Source organism: Rana temporaria, chromosome 12 (assembly GCF_905171775.1).
Source record: "Rana temporaria chromosome 12, aRanTem1.1, whole genome shotgun sequence".
Lineage (NCBI taxonomy): Eukaryota > Metazoa > Chordata > Amphibia > Anura > Ranidae > Rana > Rana temporaria.
Window position 1 is genome coordinate 101,200,817 of NC_053500.1, and position 21,555 is coordinate 101,222,371.

Consider the following 21,555-nt stretch of genomic DNA (forward strand, 5'->3'; position numbering starts at 1 on the left):
TTCCCAGATTGTAGCCCCTGTGACATCTGGAGTATCATTGATATTAAAAAATTGTTCTATTTCCACTATTAATTTCTTGCCCACTTCTTCATCATCGAAGTGTTCTTCGTTAAGCTTCCACGTCCCTCTCCTTTTTTCCTCGTCTTGAAATCAGATTTCTATGAATTATTGTCACATCCATTTTTAGCGATTTTTTCCAAAGCCGCCAACATTACTTGCATCTCCGTTTTAGTTGGAGGTGGTTCTAAATTTAGGGATTCTTCTGCTCTCCTCAGTTCATGGCCTCCTTCCTAATCTATTTCAATTCTAGATTCCAATACTGTATCCGTCTCTGTATTCTTATTCTGAGCTTTTTTTTTTCTCCTTACTCTCCACCTGACTATCTTGAGTTACATATTTGTTCATTGGACCTGGACTTGTATTCGGTGGGAGACTTAAGCGGGCGTGACTTTGGGGTTGCTCCCCCCCTTCCCGACCTGCCCCTCATCCTCTCCTTGATATTTTTCCTGTGTCTTGTATGTTCTCCAATGGGGTGGTGAGTATTATATATATATATTATATATATATATATATATATATATATATATATATATATATATATATATACATTTTTGTAATTAAGTGTGTGTGTGGGGTCTTTTCAAGTATGAACCTTCTTTGCTCTTTCCTTGGATTTTTGGGGTGATTCCAAAGCTAAATCTCGTTTCCCCCTCCGCTACTTTAGCCAGCTCTGTATCATTAAAGTTCATTAAAGTTCATAAAAGTTCTATGTACAGCAGCCAGTCCAGATTTCTCAGGTTAATAACCTAGGAATCCTTATCCGTATCCTCATCTCTCCAGGACAGCTTATAGGTGTCTCTCTGTGTTTATATGACTCTTCACTCCCATATAGTTATAGCGGAGTAATTTCACACACTATTTTTATATTTTACACAGCAATTATGGCAAGAAGCAACAGTTTCTTCTGTACTCACCACCTCCAAGACGCTCAGCTTGTTCAAAGGCTTGTGCCCCAGGAGTCAAGAAAAAAAAAAAAGATCCTTGTAACAGCGAAGCGGAGGCAGGGAATCGCAGGGGGGGGGGGGTCTCTCCAGAACCTCGGTTTATCCCTAGGAGATCAAGTCTATAGGGAGTCCCATGCAGGGCAGGATGCAATACAAGGACGACTCAGCATTCGGGATATTCAGCAGCTACAACAGCTGCCACGGAACTATGGGCTGCGGTAGATGGACGGATGGGTGCAACTGGGGATAGAGACAGCTCCACATTTAACATTCAGCAGCCACTACTACAGGCACGGGGCTACGGACTGCGGCAGAGAATGCGGTATGTGGATGGCACTCAGGGGTAGGTGCACTACAGATGCTATAAGCTGCAAACAGCGGGCTGCAAGCTGCAGTGAGAGGCAGCCCCTCTATCCCGCTCACTCTCACATTATCCTCCCTCCTCCTATCTCCTACGGGGGAGGAAAGCTGCGTCCCGGCTCCTCTGTCCTCTACTGCCGCGGCTGCCGTGAGTATCCGGTAGCTCGTCCTCACCAAGGCTGCCACAACCAGTGAGAGGAGCCCCCACGATGGACGATGAGCTCTAATGGTCCCCGTTTTTACAATCCGAAGGTCAGAGGTGTAGCAATGGGGAGAGGGGGGGGGGGAATTGAGCCGGTCAGACAGGCAGAGTAGACATGGTTGTCTCAGTAATTGTGCAGGGATGGGAGTTTAAACTTCACCAGCGCCATTACTAGACTCCTCCCCTCCACGATAAAACCCTTGTCCACGATGTATTGAAGTAAATCGGCAGGGAAAAATAAATAAAAATAAATACATTTTGAAAAAATTATCAGTGCAAACAAATGGGGGGGGGGGGGGGATTGTAGCTGACCCTGAGCTGGAAGGCAGCCATAATGGGTTTACCAAAAACTCTGGAAGATAGGTTTGGGCCCGAGTCTTTGGTTCTGGTGTGATATTCCAGTGCTTCATCCTGGGGTGCTGTTGTGTTGGTGCCACTGGGTTGTATGGCACTGCTTGTGGTCGCTTGGTCTTCTGAGCATCTTATTCTTTTAGGAGGGATCATTTCCCTCTGCGATTCGGTCACTGATCCACTACTTTCTACTGGCTCCTATTCTTAATCGTATGGCAAGCGTTTCTCTCCTTTCTTATCCGACATAAGAATTTTATATGCATCCTCACTAGTAAAATATTTTTTGGACATAGTGGCTCTGGTGATTGTGGCTGTATGATGCGTAATCTTCTGATGAGCGGCGGTGATGGGTACACTGCTGATGGGACACAGTGATGTTGGCTCTGTGATGGCCACACGGATTAGGTGGCACTGAAGGCTGCACTGCCAGGTCCACTAATGGCTGCACTGACAGGTCCACTGATGGCTGCACTGCCAGGTCCACTGATGGCTGCACTGCCAGGTCCACTGATGGCTGCACTGCCAGGTCCACTGATGGCTGCACTGATGAGCTGCAATGACAGGTCCACTGATGGCTGCACTGATAAGCTGCAATGACAGGTCCACTGATGGCTGCACTAAATGGGCTGCAATGACAGATCAACTGATGAGCTGCACTGACAGATCTACTGATTGCTGCACTAATGGGCTGCACTGACAGATCTACCGACATATCCACTGATGAGCTGCACTGACGGGTTCTCTTTATTTGGGGGCAGTATCAGTGTACACAGGATCGGTGTGCGAGGAGAAGAAGCTGGGAACAGCGAGTAACCGCTGTTTGCTTACATTTGTGATTGACTGTGATTGGACACAGCTGATCACTTGGTAAAGAGACAATTTCATTGACTCTTTAGCCTGATCGGGGATGCACTGTGTCCGAGGGACATAGCTCATCACTGATCACTTTTCTGTGCTCCCCTGGTGCACACACGAGCGCCACAATGTAAATGATGTCACATGACGTTGGTTGGTTTGCAATTTGGAGACACCCTGTAAGGACGTTATTCTACTGCATAGCTTGGTGTCATCTGCGAAGATTGAAATAGTACTTTTGATCCCAGACCCCACATCATTTATAAATATGTTAAAAAGTAAGGGTCCCAACACTGAACTTTGGGGTACACCATTGATAACCTTAGACCATTCAGAGTATGAATCATTAACCACTACCCTCTGAATATGGTCTTTTTGAAAGTTTTCTAGCCATTTACAAACACATTTTTTCAAGCCTATAGACTTCACCTTGCACATTAGCTGTGTGCAGGGAACTCTGTCAAAGGCTTTTGAAAAATCTAAGTATACCACGTTCACAGCCAATCATCTGTCCAAGGTATTTGCTCCTCCTCATAAAAAGATATCAAGATTTGTCTGAATTCATCTATGTGGTCTTTTAATAAACTCTCCAGTATCTTCTCAACTATAGAAGTTCAACTAACAGGTCTATAGTTACATAGTTAATCAGGCTGAAAAAAGACAAGTCCATCCAGTTCAACCCAAAAAAAAAACAATCTCATATACACAATCCTATTACCTACAGTTGATTCAGAGGAAGGCGAAAAAGCCCAGAAAAGCATGATTCAATTTGCTATAGCAGGGGAAAAAAATCCTTCCTGATCCCCCAGAGGCAATCGGATTTTCCCTGAATCAACGTTACCTATAAATGTCAGCACCCAGTTATATTATGTACATTTGGGGAAGAATCCAGACCTTTTTTAAAACAATCTACTGAGCTTGCCAGAACCAACTCTGGAGGGAGTCTATTCCACATTTTTACAACTCTTACTGTGAAGAAACCTTTCTGTATTTGGAAATTAAATTGTTTTCCCTCCAGATGTAAAGAGTGCCCCCATGTCCTCTGTGATGACCTTAAAGTGGATAACGCAACACCAAGTTCACTATATGGACCACTTCATGTATTTGTACATGTTGATCATATCCCCCCTTAATCTCCTCTTTTCAAGAAGGAATAAATTCAGTTCCTCTAATCTTTCCTCATAGCTGAGCTCCTCCATGCCTCTTATCAATTTGGTTGCCCTTCTCTGCACTTTCTCCAGTTCCCCGATATCCCTTTTGAGAACTGGTGCCCAAAACTGAACTGCATATTCCAGACGAGGTTTTACTAATGATTTGTTTTGTACAGGGGGCAAAAAAGGATCTCTCTCTCTCTGGAGGGCTTTGCTCGCTTTGGAAACCGCAGCATGGCATTGCATGCCGTTATTGAGCTTATGATCTACCAAAACCCCCAGGTCCTTCTCCATCATTGATTCCCCCCAATTGTACTCCCCCTAGTATGTATGATGCATGCATATTCTTAGCCCCCAAGTGCATAACTTTACATTGATCAACATTAAACTTCATTTGTAACTAAGTTGCCATTGAGGTCAGCTTGTAAATTTGGAGACATCCTGTAAGGACGTTATTCCACTGCATAGCTTGGTGTCATCTGCAAAGACAGAAATTTTACTTTTAATCCCAGACCCAATATCATTTATAAAGGTATTAAAAAGAAGGGTCCCAACACTGAACCTTGGGATACACCACTGTTAACCTTAGACCATTCAGAGTAAGAATCATTAACCACTACTCTCTGAATTCTGTCTTTTAGACAGTTTTCTATCCATTTACAAATTAATCTTTCCAAGCCTTTAGACTTAACCTTACACATGAGCTGTGTCAAACGCTTTTGCAAAATCCAAAGTATACTACATCCACAGCCACCCCTCTGTCCTGTTAAAAAGAAATCAGGTTTGTTTGACAACTTCTGTCTTTCATGAATCCATGCTCTATGTTGCTAAAGTTAGAGTTACTTGGTAAAGATGTTGATACCTTTATAAAAATATAGGCACAGCATTGGCCCTACTCCAATCCAGTGGTACTATTCCAGTCATTAAAGAGTCCCTAAAAATTACAAACAATTTGAAATGACAGAGCTCAATTCTTTTAGGATTTGTGGGTGTATGCCATCTGGTCCTGGTGCTTTTTGCACCTTTATTCTGTGAAAATATTGTACGGTATCAATTTTGAGATACTGTGGATCATTTGGGGCTGTTTAACCACTTCCCTACTGGGCCAATTCTGGCACTTCTCTCCTTCATGTTCTCTCCTCCAACATTACAGGACAACCCAACTTCTGCCTGGTGAGGTCCAGGTACGACCTCCTAGGGCAAAACAAAAGAGTAGCTGATCCAGAAGCTGCAAAAATGAGCCCCAGTGAGTCTGCAGCTGCTGAAAAATATTGTTACTAGAAACATATCTTGATAAAAGAGAAAATAGTTTCCCTCTCACAATGCAAGGAGAAGATGTCCATTCACCCAAGGACATGAGCACAAAAAAAATGTAGCATGCCAAGAGTCGGAGAGTTTATGCTCAGCTGTCCTTACAGCTTTGTTTGTCAGTGTTGAATCTCCTGAAGGTGGCTGCATAACACTATGCACTCATCCTGTGTCCCGTAATGTACTATTCGGTAACAAAACTATACCTTTGTCAAAATGTGCGCTGCCACAGTGCTGCTGTTCTATAGTGCCACATACAGATGCTAGGCACACCCAAGCATGTAATTTAACCATCTAAAGTCCAGACACTTTCACCCCTTCCAGTCCAGGTACATTTTCTGCTTTCAGCACTGTCACACATTGAATGACAATTACTCAGGCATGCAACACTGTACCCAAATTAAATTTGTATAATTATTTTGAGACAGATAGAGCTTTCTTTTGCTGGTATTTTTTTCACTAGCTGATTTTTATTTTTTGCTATATAAATGAAAAAAGACCAAACATTTAAAAAAAAATGTTTTTCTTAGTTTCGGCTATAAAATTCTACAAATAAATAATCTTTCTTGCTCATACATCACAGGACACAGATCCTCAATTACTTAACCACTTCCCGCCCGGTCAATAGTAAATTGAAAGTGGTTCTGAAATCCTGACTGGACATCTATTGACATCCTGCAGGATAACATGCCGGGGGGGGGGAAACGAGGCGATCGGTGATACGGGGTGTCAATCTGACACCCTGCATCTCCGATCTCGGTAAAGAGCCTCCGGCAGAGGCTCTTTACCACGTGATCAGCAGTGTCCAATCACGGCTGATCACGATGTAAACAGGAAGAGCCGTTGATTGGCTCTTCCTCACTCACGTCTGACAGACACGAGTAGAGGAGAGCCGATCGGCGGCTCTCCTGACAGGGGGGGTTCGCACTGATTGTTTATCAGCGCAGCCCCCCTCGGATGCCCACACTGGACCACCAGGGAAGCCACCAGGACCACTAGGGAAGGGGGCAACATGTGGATGGTCAGGTACATCCCCCATGACCATCCACATGTAAAAAAAAAAATTACAATAGATATTACATCATTTGTTATAATCATGATGTAATATGCTTGAAATATTGCGAATCGAAAATTCATAGACACAAAAAGCGTCTATATGGTATATGCGCTGCCAAAACCGTTTAAACTAAGCAGCCGACACAACAAAAATAGATCAATTTTGTAACAATAGAACACAAACAAAGCAAAAGTGTGGCGCTAAAAAGAATTCTAATAACAAAAGTCCATATGATAAGACAATTTCAAATAATGAATAGACCAAAGTCCACAGTGTAATCAAATCCCTGAAGAAGATGAAGGGCAATAGAATACAGGCTCCTGAAACCGTGGAAATGGGATAAATATCTGCTTACCAGATGATGAGACTCGAATACCCCGTTTCCCCAAAAATAAGACCTACCCTGAAAATAAGACCTAGCGTTATTTTCCAGGAGGGATGCAATATAAGCCCTACCCCGTAAATAAGCCCTAGTTAAAAATGCTTGTAAAATCCTATAATCCACTCTATTACAGTAGTATATGATGTACAATGTGTGTGTTTCTGTAATATAATTGTGGGGAAGAGATCTCCGGCGGGTCACAGAAGCGCAGAATGGCGCTATAACAAAGGTATTTGGCACAATTATATTACAGGAACACTCACATTGTACATTATATAATACAGTAATAGAGTGGATTATAGGATTTTACAAGCATGGTAACTCTGGAGATTCCTGACAGGCAGGGAGGGAGAGGGGGAGAGAAGACAGCACATTGCATGGTAAGACCTACCCTGAAAATAAGCCCTACTGTGTCTTTTGTTGCCCAAATTAATATAAGACCCGGGCTTATTTTCTGGGAAACACGGTAGGTGTATACCTATCAAGTCATGCAGGCTTGTGAGGTTACAAAGAACCTGATGTCATCCGTTGAGGGGAAGAGATGTATGCTGCAATAGCCCTTCCTTCTGAGTGGTGCCGATTATACGATATCCATAAAGGTTCTCAGATATTGGAATCGAGGGTTTACCAAAGGAAAATTAAAACACACATAGCGTGATACTGCGTATGGTTCAAAATTTATTAAAAGTAGTAAAAATTTACACTCACGTGTGACCGGAGTAATAAAGCGCTTTGTACAAAAAACTGGCAGAAAAGGTCAGTGTCTTCTCCCGACGCGTTTCGTTCAATAGAACATCGTCTTGGGGCACTGACCTACTGCCAAAATAAGCCAGATATATAAGCATAGATGTCCCCTACCTTAATTCGAAGTTCCGTCTGGGGACATATTGCGCCGCACCTGAACGGGTCTCCACTTCCGGGTTGGAACGGCATTGAGTCGCCGGCGTGTGTTCCAGGCCTCGGTCTGAAAACGAGGCCTGGGATGAAATGGAACGCACGCTACGCGGAAAAGCGCGAACCAGGGCAAGGGGCGGAACGTGAACACGCTGGGAGGAGGACGTCATCTATTCTGATAGACACCCGTCCTTGGTGGTATGGGCTAGGTATATAGATGACGTCCTCCTCCTATGGGATGGTACCGCTGAAGCTTTGGGAGAATTTTTCAGCTCTCTGAATGAAAACAATCGTGGCATCAAGTTCACCTTTGATTCCAGTCCGACCAAGGTTAATTTTTTGGATTTGGAGATAGCCATTGAGTCTAGGCAGTTCAAATTCCAGACTTTTTTTAAATCCACAGACAGGAACAGTTTCATTCCGGTGGACAGCTGCCACCACAAAATGTGGCTCAAGTCAGTACCTAAGAGCCAGTTCCTCTGGTTACGGAGGAACTGTACTGACAGTGATACTTATCTTGCTCAGGCATCTATGCTTAAACAAAGGTTTTTAGACAAAGGTTACGACTCTATGGCAGTTGATGCTGAGTTACATCGCGTTGCACTTATTGATCGTAAATCTTTGTTGAGTGATAGAGCTCCACGTGAGCTTGATACATCATTTAGATTTTCCATGCTCACGTCATACTCAACTCAACACAATGATATTAAAAAAATCTTTGACAGACATTGGGATGTGCTTAAACAGGACAAAGTCTTGGGTCCACAATTACCAGATAGGGCTAAGGTGGTTTTCAGAGGTGCCCCCACTTTAAGGAATAAAATTGCCCCTAATGTTGTTGACCCACCTACCCAACCAATGTTTTTCCATAACATGAAGGGCTATTACCCGTGTAAAAAGTGTAACATTTGTTTACACAACACTTGTGGGAGATTTAAATCACTTTAGTTTCAGTCACGCATTACGGGCAAAGTTTACCCCATTAAATCCTTTTGCACTTGCGCCACTACACATGTTGTTTATTTGATCACCTGCCCGTGCGGTAAGCAATATGTAGGCCGTACTATCAGAGCATTCTCAGTACGTGTTGGCGAACATGTCACCAAGATTATAGGAGGTGACACAAAACATACGGTACCACGACATTTCAGACAAGATCACAATTGTGATCCTACTGGTACCCAATTTCTGATTATAGATAAGTTTGTTGCTCCCTGGAGAGGTGGAGCCAAGACCAGAGGGGTGTCTAGGCTCGAAACATTCTGGATATATGAATTACAAACATATATACCACACGGACTGAACGTTGAGTGGGATATTAATTCTTTTATTAATAAGTCCTAGTAATCTCATCTCGATTTGTGTAAGGATGTTTCTGTCATATATGATGAGATAGTTTTCTTTTTAAGATTTTGATGCTTCATTATCAATATAACAATCACTCAAATCCATTGATAGAGTTTAGTTTTTATTCTTTCCTTTTTTGTTTCCTTAAATTTTATGAAGATTTTTTAACTTTTTCTGCACCCCAATATTCATGTGCATATGTGACTATTATTACACTTAACTGTATTAAGAATTGGTTATTAAGTGCAATTTCGTTATTTAATCGCTAGATGTCCCCACCTTTTGTGTTGCGGTTTCTGCTTCTTAGTATGATTACCGTGCGCCTCTATTGGAGGCTTCATACTACGTTAGATGACGTCGTTCCTCTGTGAAGCGCATAGTGTCCGCACTGCGTTCCAGCTCTAATAGTTCAGTATTACTTCGAACGTGAGTCACGTCGTGTCTCTCACGCTGTTACTCAGCGTGTTCACGTTCCGCCCCTTGCCCTGGTTCGCGCTTTTCCGCGTAGCGTGTGTTCCATTTCATTCCAGGCCTCGTTTTCAGACCGAGGCCTGGAACACACGCCGGCGACTCCATGCCGTTCCAACCCGGAAGTGGAGACCCGTTCAGGTGCGGCGCAATATGTCCCCAGACGGAACTTCGAATTAAGGTAGGGGACATCTATGCTTATATATCTGGCTTATTTTGGCAGTAGGTCAGTGCCCCAAGACGATGTTCTATTGAACGAAACGCGTCGGGAGAAGACACTGACCTTTTCTGCCAGTTTTTTGTACAAAGCGCTTCATTACTCCGGTCACACGTGAGTGTAAATTTTTACTACTTTTAATAAATTTTGAACCATACGCAGTATCACGCTATGTGTGTTTTAATTTTCCTTTGGTAAACCCTCGATTCCAATATCTGAGAACCTTTATGGATATCGTATAATCGGCACCACTCAGAAGGAAGGACTATTGCAGCATACATCTCTTCCCCTCAACGGATGACATCAGGTTCTTTGTAACCTCACAAGCCTGCATGACTTGATAGGTATACACCTATTCGAGTCTCATCATCTGGTAAGCAGATATTTATCCCATTTCCACGGTTTCAGGAGCCTGTATTCTATTGCCCTTCATCTTCTTCAGGGATTTGATTACACTGTGGACTTTGGTCTATTCATTATTTGAAATTGTCTTATCATATGGACTTTTGTTATTAGAATTCTTTTTAGCGCCACACTTTTGCTTTGTTTGTGAAATATTGCGAATGGCTTACACTATCTTTATCATGCATTCTGTGCATCCCACAGGATGCAGTTTTTTATTGGTGTTATTCCTATCGTTGATGCATGATCATTGTAGGAACAAAACCATTACTGTACGTTTGAAAACTGATTTTCCCGAATATTGTTCTATCCATTTATGTATTCATTACTATCTATTCATTAAAAAATGTCTGTGTAACAGCTCAATAGGCCCTGATGAAGCGGGGTTACCCGCGAAACGCGTAGGGATCGTCTACGATATACCGTCAGGATCTACACACACCCTGGACCAAAGAAATAGTAACAAATTATAACCTGCAATTAATTGTGATCTATTCATTGTTTTAAACAGCTCCATCTAAGGATGGTGAATTAAACTTTTTCTATATATTTTTTAAAAAAATTCTTGTGAAATGTATTCATTTTGTTTGACTCCATCTTGGCACACTCAAAGCCCTACTCCATACTCTACCTTTTATATTTTTATACGTTGCAGGGGGGGTGCCTTCATAGAGTAATAATTATCTCGTGTACCCCCACCCCACATATTTCTTGTGCAAACAAAAGCCTGACCTGTCCTATAGACAATGCTTAGGGATTTAAGGATCCAACTATTAAAAAGCTGGAATCTTTATTGAAAGCCTCCTCCTCAATGGCCGGTGCTGTAGTGCAACCTGCAGTTGCAGCAATTGGCATATGTCAGTTCCTCAAGGAACAAGTGAAGCAAATGGTTAACTTCCTCCCTACAGAGAAGATTGATGTTTAGGAGGACCTTCCTAAGGCCCTGTGTTTTACGGTTGATGCGATTATGGACTCTGTTCAGCAAGCATCCCGCTTGAATCTCCTGATGGTAAACATGCGCAGGTCCCTTTGGTTGAAACATTGGGAAGCCGAGGTTTCTTGCAAAAGATACTTGGCAGTGTTTCCCTTTGGTGGGGGACGCCTGTTTGGGGATGATTTGGATAAATACATCCAAAAGATTACCGGAGGCAAGTCTACTCTGTTGCTGGTTAAAAAGAAGAGTAAACGTCCTTTTAAGCGTTCTCCTTCCCCAGCCCCTGGAACCTAATTTTCCAGGCAGTGGCGACGGCCTCCCTAGTCTAATACTAGGGGAAAGGCCCGGAGCCAAGCCCAAGGGCAGAAAAGGACTTGGGGTTCAAAATCTTCCAAACAGAACCCAAAAACTTCCCTATGAAGGGGTTCCCCCGCTCGGCCGAGTGGAAGGAATGCTGCTGCAATTTGCAAACGCCTGGCGGGAAGAAGTTCAGGACAAGTGGGTCATCTCCACTGTGTCCTCAGGCTACAAGCTAGAATTCAGAGAACTTCCGCCACTCTGTTTTCTGTGATCAAGAATTGCCAAAGATCCAGAAAAAAAGAAGGCCTCTGTTTTTGGCCTTGGAACGCCTGTTGTCCCAAGGGGTAATCATAGAGTAAGCCCCAGAAGATCAGGGCTCAGCTCAAACCTTTTCAGGGTTCCAAAACCAAATGGGGATGTCAGACCTATTCTAGATTTGAAAAACCTGAATCAGTTTCTGGACATCCGCTCTTTTGCATGGAGTCTGTCTGTTCAGTAGTCTCCACCCTCCAGGGAGGAGAATTCCTGGCATCAATACACATCAGAGATGCATATCTACATGTGCCAATATTCCCCACTCACCAAAAATTTCTAAGGTTTGCGGTAGATCAGCGCCACTTTCAGTCTGTGGCCCTCCCTTTCGGTCTGTCTACTGCACCTCGAGTGTTCGCGAAAATACTAGCCCCGCCCCTGGCGAGGCTGAGGGCACGGGCATAGCAGTAACAGCCTATCTGGATGATCTGTTGCTCATAGATCAGTCCTCTACACGCTTGGACCACAATGTGCACAGCACAGTGGAGTATTTAGAGTACCTAGGCTGGGTCCTCAATCTGGAAAAGTCCTCCTTACAGCCTCAAAAAAGGCTGGAATATTTGGGCATGATTATAGACATGTCCTAAAGCAGGGTATTACTACCCAAGCCAAAGGCAAAAGCCATATGAGACTTGGAACAAAGATGTTCAGACCCTGGACCTTCCAATGATCTTATCTCCAAAGGTTCGCCAGAGCCTCAATTGGTGGTTGCTCCCCCAAAATCTATCAAAAGGAAGATTCTTTGCTCTGGTTACCTGGAAAATGGTAACCACAGACGCCAGCTTTCTAGGCTGGGGGGCAGTTCTGGAAGAGGTTCTGGAGGAAATGGGGAAGTGGCCTGGAGCCGCAAAGCTCCTACCCATTAACATTCTGGAGATTCGGGCAACTCATCTGGCTTTCAAAATCTGGTCTTACAGACTGCAGGGTTTTCCTGTTCGGATACAGTCCGACAATTCTACATCTGTGGCCTATATCAATTACCAAGGAGGCACCAGAAGTCTGGATGCTCAAAGAGAGGTGAATCACATCTTGTCCTGGGCAGAAAGGCATATTCCTTGCCTGTCTGCGGTCTTCATTCCAGGGGTAGAAAATTGGCAGGCAGATTTTTTAAGCTGCCAGCAACTGGAGTCCAGAAGAATGGTCTCTACACCCCGACATATTTCAAGTCATATGTCAGAAATGGGGTACACCAGATGTGGACCTGTTGGCTTCCAGGTTCAACACAAAACTGGACAATTTTGTGTCAAAGACAAGAGGTCCTTTTGCTCAAGGGTCGGATGCCCTGACAATTTTGTGGGATCGATATTCTCCCACGATTCCTTCAGAGAGGTAAAGAAAGCCGGTGATTTTTGTTGCCCCGGCTTGGCCCAGGAGACCCTGGTACGCGGAAATTGTAAAAATGGCAGAAGGAAGACCTTGGGTTCTCCCACTACGCTCGGACCTACTGTCGCAGGGTCAATATTCCATCCTGCCTTACAAAGTATAAATTTGACGGTTTGGCTGTTGAAACCCACATTCTGAGAAAACGTGGGCTGTCAGGCCCAGTCCTATCCACTCTGGTTAATGCTAGGAAGCCGGCCTCCAGGCTCATCTACTACAGAATCAGGAAGGCATATGTTTCCTGGTGTGAACCCAGAAGATGGCATCCTAGGAAGTATGTCATTAATAGGATTCTTGCCTTTCTTCAGTTGGGCTTAAAAATGAAGTTGGCCTTGAGCACTATCAAGGGCCAGATGTCGGCCTTGTCAGTATTCTTTCAAAGACCGCTTGCCTCTCATTCCCTAATTCGGGCCTTTGTTCAGGGAGCGCTGCACTTGAATCCGCCGGTTAAGTCTCCCGTGTGCCCATTTGAATTTGGTATTGTCTGTTTTACAGAAATTATCTTTTGAACCATTACACCATGCTTCTTTAAGTCTTTTGACAAAGAAACAGTTTTTTTCTCGTAGCCATATCTTTAGCAAGGAGGGTATCGAAATTGTTGGCTCTTTCGTTTAAAGAGCCGTATACGATTATTCATGATGACAGGGTGGTGCTGCGTCTTTTTACATAAGGTGGTTTCAGGATTTCATCTGAATCAAGATATAGTCCTACCGTCTTTTTTTTCCAGATCCGCAGTCTGCAGAGGAATAGAGTCTACACTCTCTAGATCTTGTAAGAGCGATAAGAGTTTATCTGCAAGCTACGGCTCAGATACGAAAGACTGATTGTCTGTTTATTCTGCCACAGGGCCCAAGGCAGAGTAGAAATCTACTATTGCATGTTGGATTCGACAAGTCATTATTCAGGCCTGTGGTTTAGAAAAGAAGATTCCTCCATTTCAGGTGAAAGCACACTCAACTAGAGCAGTTGGCACTTCATGTGCAGTGCATCACCAGGCCTCGATGGCTCAGATCTGTAAGGCTGCTACTTGGTCTTTGGTCCATACATTTATTAAGTTCTACCAGGTAGATGTGAGAGGGTACGAGGATTCTGCCTACGGTCGTAGTGTACTGCAGGCAGCAGTATAGATCCTCTGGCCCAATGGTGATCTTTATTCTGATCTGTGTCTCCCTCCCCTCAATTTAAGCATTGCTATGGGACATCCTATTAAGTAATTAAGGCTCTGTGTCCCGTGATGTATGAGCAAGAAAAGAGGTACTCTCCATTTGGGACAGGTTATATAGGGGAGTAACTGCTGCACTTGTGAATGAGCCCCCAGTTGCATTTAGCAGTGGCACCCTTAGAGCTTCTTTACATGTAAAGTTAGGGGGGGTGGTAAGACCCTGCAGTTGAGTTGCAGTTCAGTGTAAAAGCAGCCCTATACTATAATGCCCAGTGTACTGCTTCACACCGATCTGAAGATCTCTTATTTCCTGCTGCTGGAGACCACTAACCGGGATAAGAGGTGGAATCTGCATATACGGCTCCTGCTCCAACTTTACAAATAGTCCCTCTGAATTGCACTCTGGTTGAATCTCTGGAATGGCAGGTCAGCGAGCCCAGACTAGGATCTACCAGGCACCTGACAATTAATAAGAGATGTCTAACACATAGCATAGGCCATGGCGACTTGGCTTGGAAGGTGGGCAAAAAAAACTAATTTTTTTTGTGAGCTGGCGCTATCTGGTGGTGAGCCGTTGGTATTACAAGTTATTACCACCAGATGTGAGCTGGCGCCATCTGGTGGTGGCCGTTGGTATTACAAGTTAAGCATTACAAGTTAAACAGCAATTCTAATGTCATTTTTCTAAATTTTTCACTATTTTCACTGCCATCTTCTTCCCTCTAAGAGGTCTTACAAGCGCACTTTTTTGGGAAAAAATTATACTTTTTTAAATTAAAAAAATAAGACAACAGTAAAGTTATCCCCATTTTTTTAAATATTATGAAAGATAATGTTACGCTGAGTAAATTCATACCCAACATGTCACGCTTCAAAATTGCGTCCGCTCGTGGAATGCCGACAAACTTTTACCCTTTAAAATCTTCATAGGCGACGTTTAAAAAAATCTACAGGTTGCATGTTTTGAGTTACAGAGGAGGTCTAGGGCTAGAATTATTGCTCTCGCTCTACCAATCGCGGCGATACCTCACATGTGTGGTTTGAACACTGTTTACATATGCGGGCGCTGCTCACGTATGTGTTCGCTTCTGCGCGCAAGCTCGTCGGGACGGGGTGCGTTTTCTGGCTCCTAACTTTTTTTTTTAGCTGGCTCCTAGATTCCAAGCAAATTTGTCAAACTCTGGCATAGGCATTCTTAGAATGGCCCAAAATCCAAGGAGCACCTTCAAGCTATCTAGGGGCATAAATTATGAATCTAATAATAATCAGTGACACTGTAACTGATGTGGTGGTGATTATGGTACAATTTGAGTGGTTTGGCAATGATCATGGACACTGGGACTGGTATGGCAGTGATCAGGAATACTGGGACTGGTAAATCGGTCATCAGAGACACTGGGACTGGTGTGGTGGTGATCAGGGCCAGTGGGAATGGTGTGGTGGTTATCAGGAGCACTATAACTGGCGTGGCAGTGCTCAGGGACACACTACCTGGTGTGGCTATGATTAGGGACAATATGACTGGTGTGGCGGTGATCAGGGCACTAAGACTGGTGCAGCTAAGGGCTCAAAATGTCAAGTTGTGGGATACTAGCCAGGCCTCAAGAGTTACTTGTCACCAGTTGCACCACCCAATCCCTACCCTGCTCCTAAACATGCAAATTACCTCATTAAATTACGCTGATAAATGTAGAATGCAGTATGAAGTTACAAAAATAAATATTAAAAACAACTAACAATATTAACAAAGCATTTTTCATTGATATGACTGCGATAAATAAAAAAAAGGATAAAATATGATTGGTTCCCCACTCGCCCTCTGCTTTTTTCCACTCACCTAATGCAAGCAGATGGGTGAAAATTTTGAGGGCTGGCTTTGGGTAATGGGATGGTATGCTAAGGGAATGGTGCTGGTTGATATGGGTAAAGGCACAGGTTCCTACTGATATCAGAGAAGGTTGCTTTAGGTGATCGTACAGGTTCCCATAAGTAATGGCACAGGCTGATATAGGTATTGGTACCAGTTGCTATGACTTATTGTTACTAAACCCCCAAAAGTAAAATCAGTCCGTATATGCAGTAAAGCATGCTTGTTTTAATTAAAAGTGGAACATAAGGGGTTAATCCTCTGCATTGGGTAAAAAGGCTGTTTAATCATGTCTTCTCTGATCCTCCCCTACTTCCACTGTCCCCTATCCATCTCCTGATAACAGAGCCTTTGGAATCACTCTGCACATGCCCAGTTTTGTGTGTATTGCTAGAGAGTTTTTTTTTTTCTTGGAAGAGTGCATCAGCACAGAGCCAATCAGCACTGTTTAGACAGAGGGTTAGGGGTCATGCAGCCTCATAGGACAGTCAGAGGAGAATGAAAACTCCTCCTACAAACTTTGACCAGACAGTGACTGCTATATACTGCTGATGAGTAAAGGTATTTAACAATTTATATTTACTAAAGTAATTGCATTTTCATGTTCTGTGTACTGTGGGAGGCTAGATATAGTGGATGCAGGGTCCTGGGTTTAGTAACACTTTATTGCACAAGTCCCAATGAGTAACTGCAAAAGTTTCTATGGGTGACGGCGCAGGTTCCTATACGCAACAGCATAGGTTGCTTTGGGTAACGAATGGCTTGTTAATAGTAACGGCACTGATTGCTATAGGAAACTGTGGAGGTTGCATGATGGTGTAGGTTCCTATGTGTAATGACACAAATTGTTATGGGTTATGACACTAGTTGCTATGGGTAACAACATGGGTTGCTAAGGGTAACAGCATAGCTGTTCATTATTCTCTCTGTATGACAGGTGTCCCCCCTTCCCTCCTTCACAACTTCATTACAAGGTGAAAGCTTATCCCACAGTGAGCCTCGAGTGAAGGAACGAATCTTCCCCTCCATCAGTAGAAACAAAAAGCGGGCACTTTAAGAGGCGGAGTTAACTTTTCTGCCTCTGACGCAATTATTTCAGAACCCGGGCATGTGCAGTACGCCAAGAAGAATACAGTATTTATATTGGGAGTAGATGCTGCTGCCCCACCGGTCACATAATCATGTGATGCATAGTGCACGTCATAGCTTGAGAGAACCAAGGTGGCGGTGTGTGTAGCTGTCATAGCTAAGGAGGTGAGAAGGAGGATAGGGGCACCAGAGAGGGCCAGGGTGTCAGTGCTGGGTGGGAGGAGAATCGGCTCCCGTTCAAACCTGCCTGCCAGTGATGCACACCCCCCAGTATGGGGCTCCACACTCGCCCTCAGCTTATTTCCACTCGCCTAATTATAACTGATAAAAATAGGTAAATATATACAAAAACAGCATTTATTTATTAAGTCTTGAAATCATATTTAATTTCAGCTAGTATAATTATCGGAAAATTTTAAAGAGATGTAAAATACCAGCATAAAGCTGAATTCAGGCTTACTACAGGACTTTCTGCACTGTTCTCCATCTGAACTTGTGAGAGAGAAAGGGCTCAAAAGTGGGCAGATGGCCCTTTGGAATTCAATATGTAGCTAGGAAAGTTACCGTATACCTTTATAGGGATCTACAGATTAGCACCAATTTCCATAATCACCCCTATTTTCTGGCTACATCTGAACCGCTGTGATCTGCTTTTGTCACTTCATTAACCTAATTTCTCATACCTTGGGTTTTCACTGTCAGAGCTCCGCATCAAAGCACTTTGGACCAATCCTGTGAGGCTGGCAATCTGTTTCTCCATGGCCTCCATCCTGTCCCTGCAAACAGACACAAGGATAACCTTTATTACTACAAACTGGAAGTCACTGTAAAAAATGTAGTTAAAATGTAGTTAATTATCAAAGACCTTCCTTACGATCACTATATCAGTTACAAAATTACATTTTTTTTTATTTTAAGAATTTATAGATGCAACTAAATGGTCCCTCTGAGGGCACCATTATTTGATTGCAGATTTTTAAGTTTGCCCACTTACAAATAAATTTATATAGCAAACATATCAAAAGTTTAAACTGAGAAAATGTATAATGTTAACAAAAAAAGAAGGTAATTTTAAAATTGATGATAGCTATGGGGTTGTACAAGGTAGTAACAAATACATTTTAGATCAAGTCCAGCTAATCAAATGTATAAATGGTTAAGCAAATAAAATCTGGATTATAATTGGGTATCGATTCACATTATGGAGAGTTCTGAAGTGTACACATTGAACATTTTAAAGCTGTAGAAGAAGACAGATCAGATTGAAAACGATAATCAACATTCACAACTGTTGCTGAGACTTGATGGGGACTACCCAGATGTCCCCACCCCTTCAGCAATGTATAAGACTTAAAGTGGTTGTAAACCCTTTACAACCACTTTATGCTACAGGTAAGCCTATATTAAGGCTTATCTGTAGCTACCAAGGATTTCTCCTAAACCTGCATTGTTTTGTAGATATCCCCTGTATGTGCCGTTGCTTCAGTCCGTGTTCCGTTACCGGCGGCTCCCACGCGCATGCGCGGAAGTGACGTCACTCCGAGAGAGATGTCGCGGCCAGAGGGGGCAGACGAGGACCGCTGCGGGGCTTCGATGTAAGGCAAGTAATACATAATGCGCTAGTATGCTATGCATACTAGCGCATTATGCCTTTGTCTTGCAGGATTTTTTATTTCTTTTTTGTCATTAGGGTTTACAACCACTTTAAAATGGCAAGAATGCACACCATAATAACTTAAGTATATAATACAGCATAAGAGTAGATCAGAGAGGGGTGATGAATGGTAGCATACCTAAATAGGACAGATTTCAACAAGCCCACGTTTTATTAAACAATTCTGTAGTACCTCTGGGTGTCTCTGCAGCCATCCAATATTGGAGGACTGAATCTCCTGGATGCCACAAGGATATGTGTAGCAAGTCGTTTGGAGTGCTTAGGGATACCAAAAAAAGGCAATCCCAGGAGACAGTGCAGAGGATCTAAGGGCAGAGAAGTATCTAAGATTTGTCTTAGGATCTGCATAACAGTTACTAAAATGGTGGATTTTTAGTGCACTGCCAAAACACATGGAACAGTGTGCCAGCCACATCTCCATCAAGCCTCTAACACCATTGTATTAAAAGTACAGTATCTCACAAAAGTGAGTACACCCCTTAAATGTTTGTAAATGTTCTACCTTTTCTTGTGACAACACTGAAGAAATTACACTTTGTTACAATGTAAAGTAGTGAGTGTACAGCTTGTATAACAGTGTAAACTTGCTTCGCCCCTCAAAATAACTCAACACACAGCCATTAATGTCTAAACTGCTGGCAACAAAAGTGAGTAGACCCCTAAGTGAAAATGTCCAAATTGGGCCCAATTTGCCATTTTCCCTCTTTGGGGTCATGTGATTTGTTAGTGTTACAAGGTCTCAGGTGTGAATGGGGAACAGGTGTGTTAAATTTAGTGTCATCGCTCTCACTCGCTCATCCTGTTTACTTGAAGTTCAACATGGCACCTCATGGCAAAGAACTCTGAGGATCTGAATAAAATAATTGTTGCTCTACATAAAGATGGCCTAGGATATAAGAAGATTGCCAAGACCCTGCAACTGAGCTGCAGCACGGTGGCCAAGACCATACAGCGGCTCAACAGGACAGGTTCCACTCATGACATGACTTCCAGCACGACTTTCAGAGACGACTCCGACACGACTTGAACATGAACCACAGGGCGATCTGGGGCGATTTACAACACGACTTGAAGTCATCTCCAGGACAGGAGACTTTCCAGTGGCCAATAAAACAACAATCAGCTCTGGGAGAGGGAGGGGGAGGGAGGGGGAGGGAGGGGGGCAGGAGAGGTTTGCCTGAGAAATGTATGTTATCTTCCTGGAAAGTCGCTTCAGTTAGACAGTGATCCGACTTCTGAGGCGACTTCCATTGAAATCAATGGGTACAAATCGCCAAGTCGGATTGAAGTAGTACAGGAACCTTTTCTGAAGTCGGATCGCCTTGAGTTGTGTGTATTAATACCGCTCCCATTCATTTCCATTGTTTTTCTCTACAGCGCGACTTGGGACGACTTGAGGCGACATGAAGTCGGATCGCAAGTCGCCCCAGTGTGAACCGGCTCTGGTTCACACTGGGGCGACTTGATAACCACAGATAAGTAACTTTTAAGTGTATATCTACTGTTCTAGACCATAGGCTGTTCATTTGCTAGGCATTTTGCTTGTTATAGATATCCGTCAGTCTTGTATTGTATTCCTAATATTGTAATAGTTTTGTAAAGCATCTTGTATAGTAAAAGCACATTTACACACTGCAGAATCTGTCTCAGCTTCCTTGCTTATACCACAAAGTAACCTTGCTAGAAAGACGCAAGCAAAACAGGAATCGCGGCCAACCAAGGGGCACACAGCCTGCAACTTCAGCCCAGAGGAACAGATTGATCATGCAGCTCCAGCCCAGAGTAACAGACTGTCCATGCAAAAGAAGGACACCCTGCAACAGCTCAAGGACTGAATGCCACTGCGACACACCTGCATCCAAGATCGATCAATCGCTCAGGGGAGGACCGCTGACTGTGTACAGGATTTGGTGAAGGGGCTTTGCCCAGGAACCTTTAATGCTTCTAAAAAAATACCACATCCAAATATTGTCCACAGAGCTCCTAAATTGCCGGTGAAGATAATAAAACGCAAAGATTTGCCTCCAGGACATTACCGTTGTTTCTCTTAAATGGGACACACCACGGGTATTGAGATAATTTCACTGGGTGTGTACTAGAAGCATGGTAGGCTGGCCTGGGGTTCCCCTTTAGCCACAGCATCCCACGCACACCAAAAGTTATTGGGGAGTCTATTTAATCAGTGCATATTGTTACCTATTGCTTTCGTTGTTTGCATAGGGTTCCTGACTGTTTTCTTTAAACTGTTTCAACCAAGTCCTGGGTACTTACACAGGTCCTGGCTGACTAAAGTTAACCTAAATTTTACTTTTCTTCAAGTAAACTACAAGAAGAACTGTGTTGTGTATTTCTGCTGAGTTATTCCATTAATCGCATTGCTAGGTGTGCCAGAGGGGCTGGGGCAGTTCATTGGGGTTGAAAGGCAGAGTAACGGACAGAACAAACAAAAGCAGCTCTCTCAGTGGTTTGCTATATGTATGTACCGGTAGTATATACAGAGTGTTATATCACAACATAAGGACCTTATAAATGCTTTCCCCATACACTACTCATAGGGTTGATTTAGAGGCTGTGCTCCAAATTGTGTCCCAAAGTGGTAAATGAATAGAATGTTGTGGACCAAGTTTCCATTTTTTTCACGTATGAATGATAATCTCCTGTTTGAGGGGCATCATCAAGAAGTATTTTGTGTATCAATAAAATTAACTGTGAGTTGTACTTTGGGAACAGATATATTCAAGTTTTGTAGGGTATTCTTTGACTACAAAGGGCTGCAGAGCATAGAAAGATTTCCAAAACTGCAGGTACAAATAGAAGGACTGTCTGGACATACATTTC

At 43.3% G+C, this 21,555-nt stretch overlaps 1 protein-coding gene across 12 annotated transcripts in view; it reads right to left on the reverse strand.

Moving 5' to 3' along the window:
- The window catches only part of SRCIN1 (SRC kinase signaling inhibitor 1), a 461,563-nt gene that overhangs the window by 192,048 nt on the left and 247,960 nt on the right, over positions 1-21,555 (reverse strand). For all 12 annotated transcript variants that reach the window (XM_040329863.1, XM_040329861.1, XM_040329866.1 and 9 more), the window contains one exon: positions 17,726-17,818. In XM_040329863.1, the coding sequence (XP_040185797.1) occupies positions 17,726-17,818 (93 nt within the window). The remainder of the gene's footprint in view (positions 1-17,725; positions 17,819-21,555) is intronic.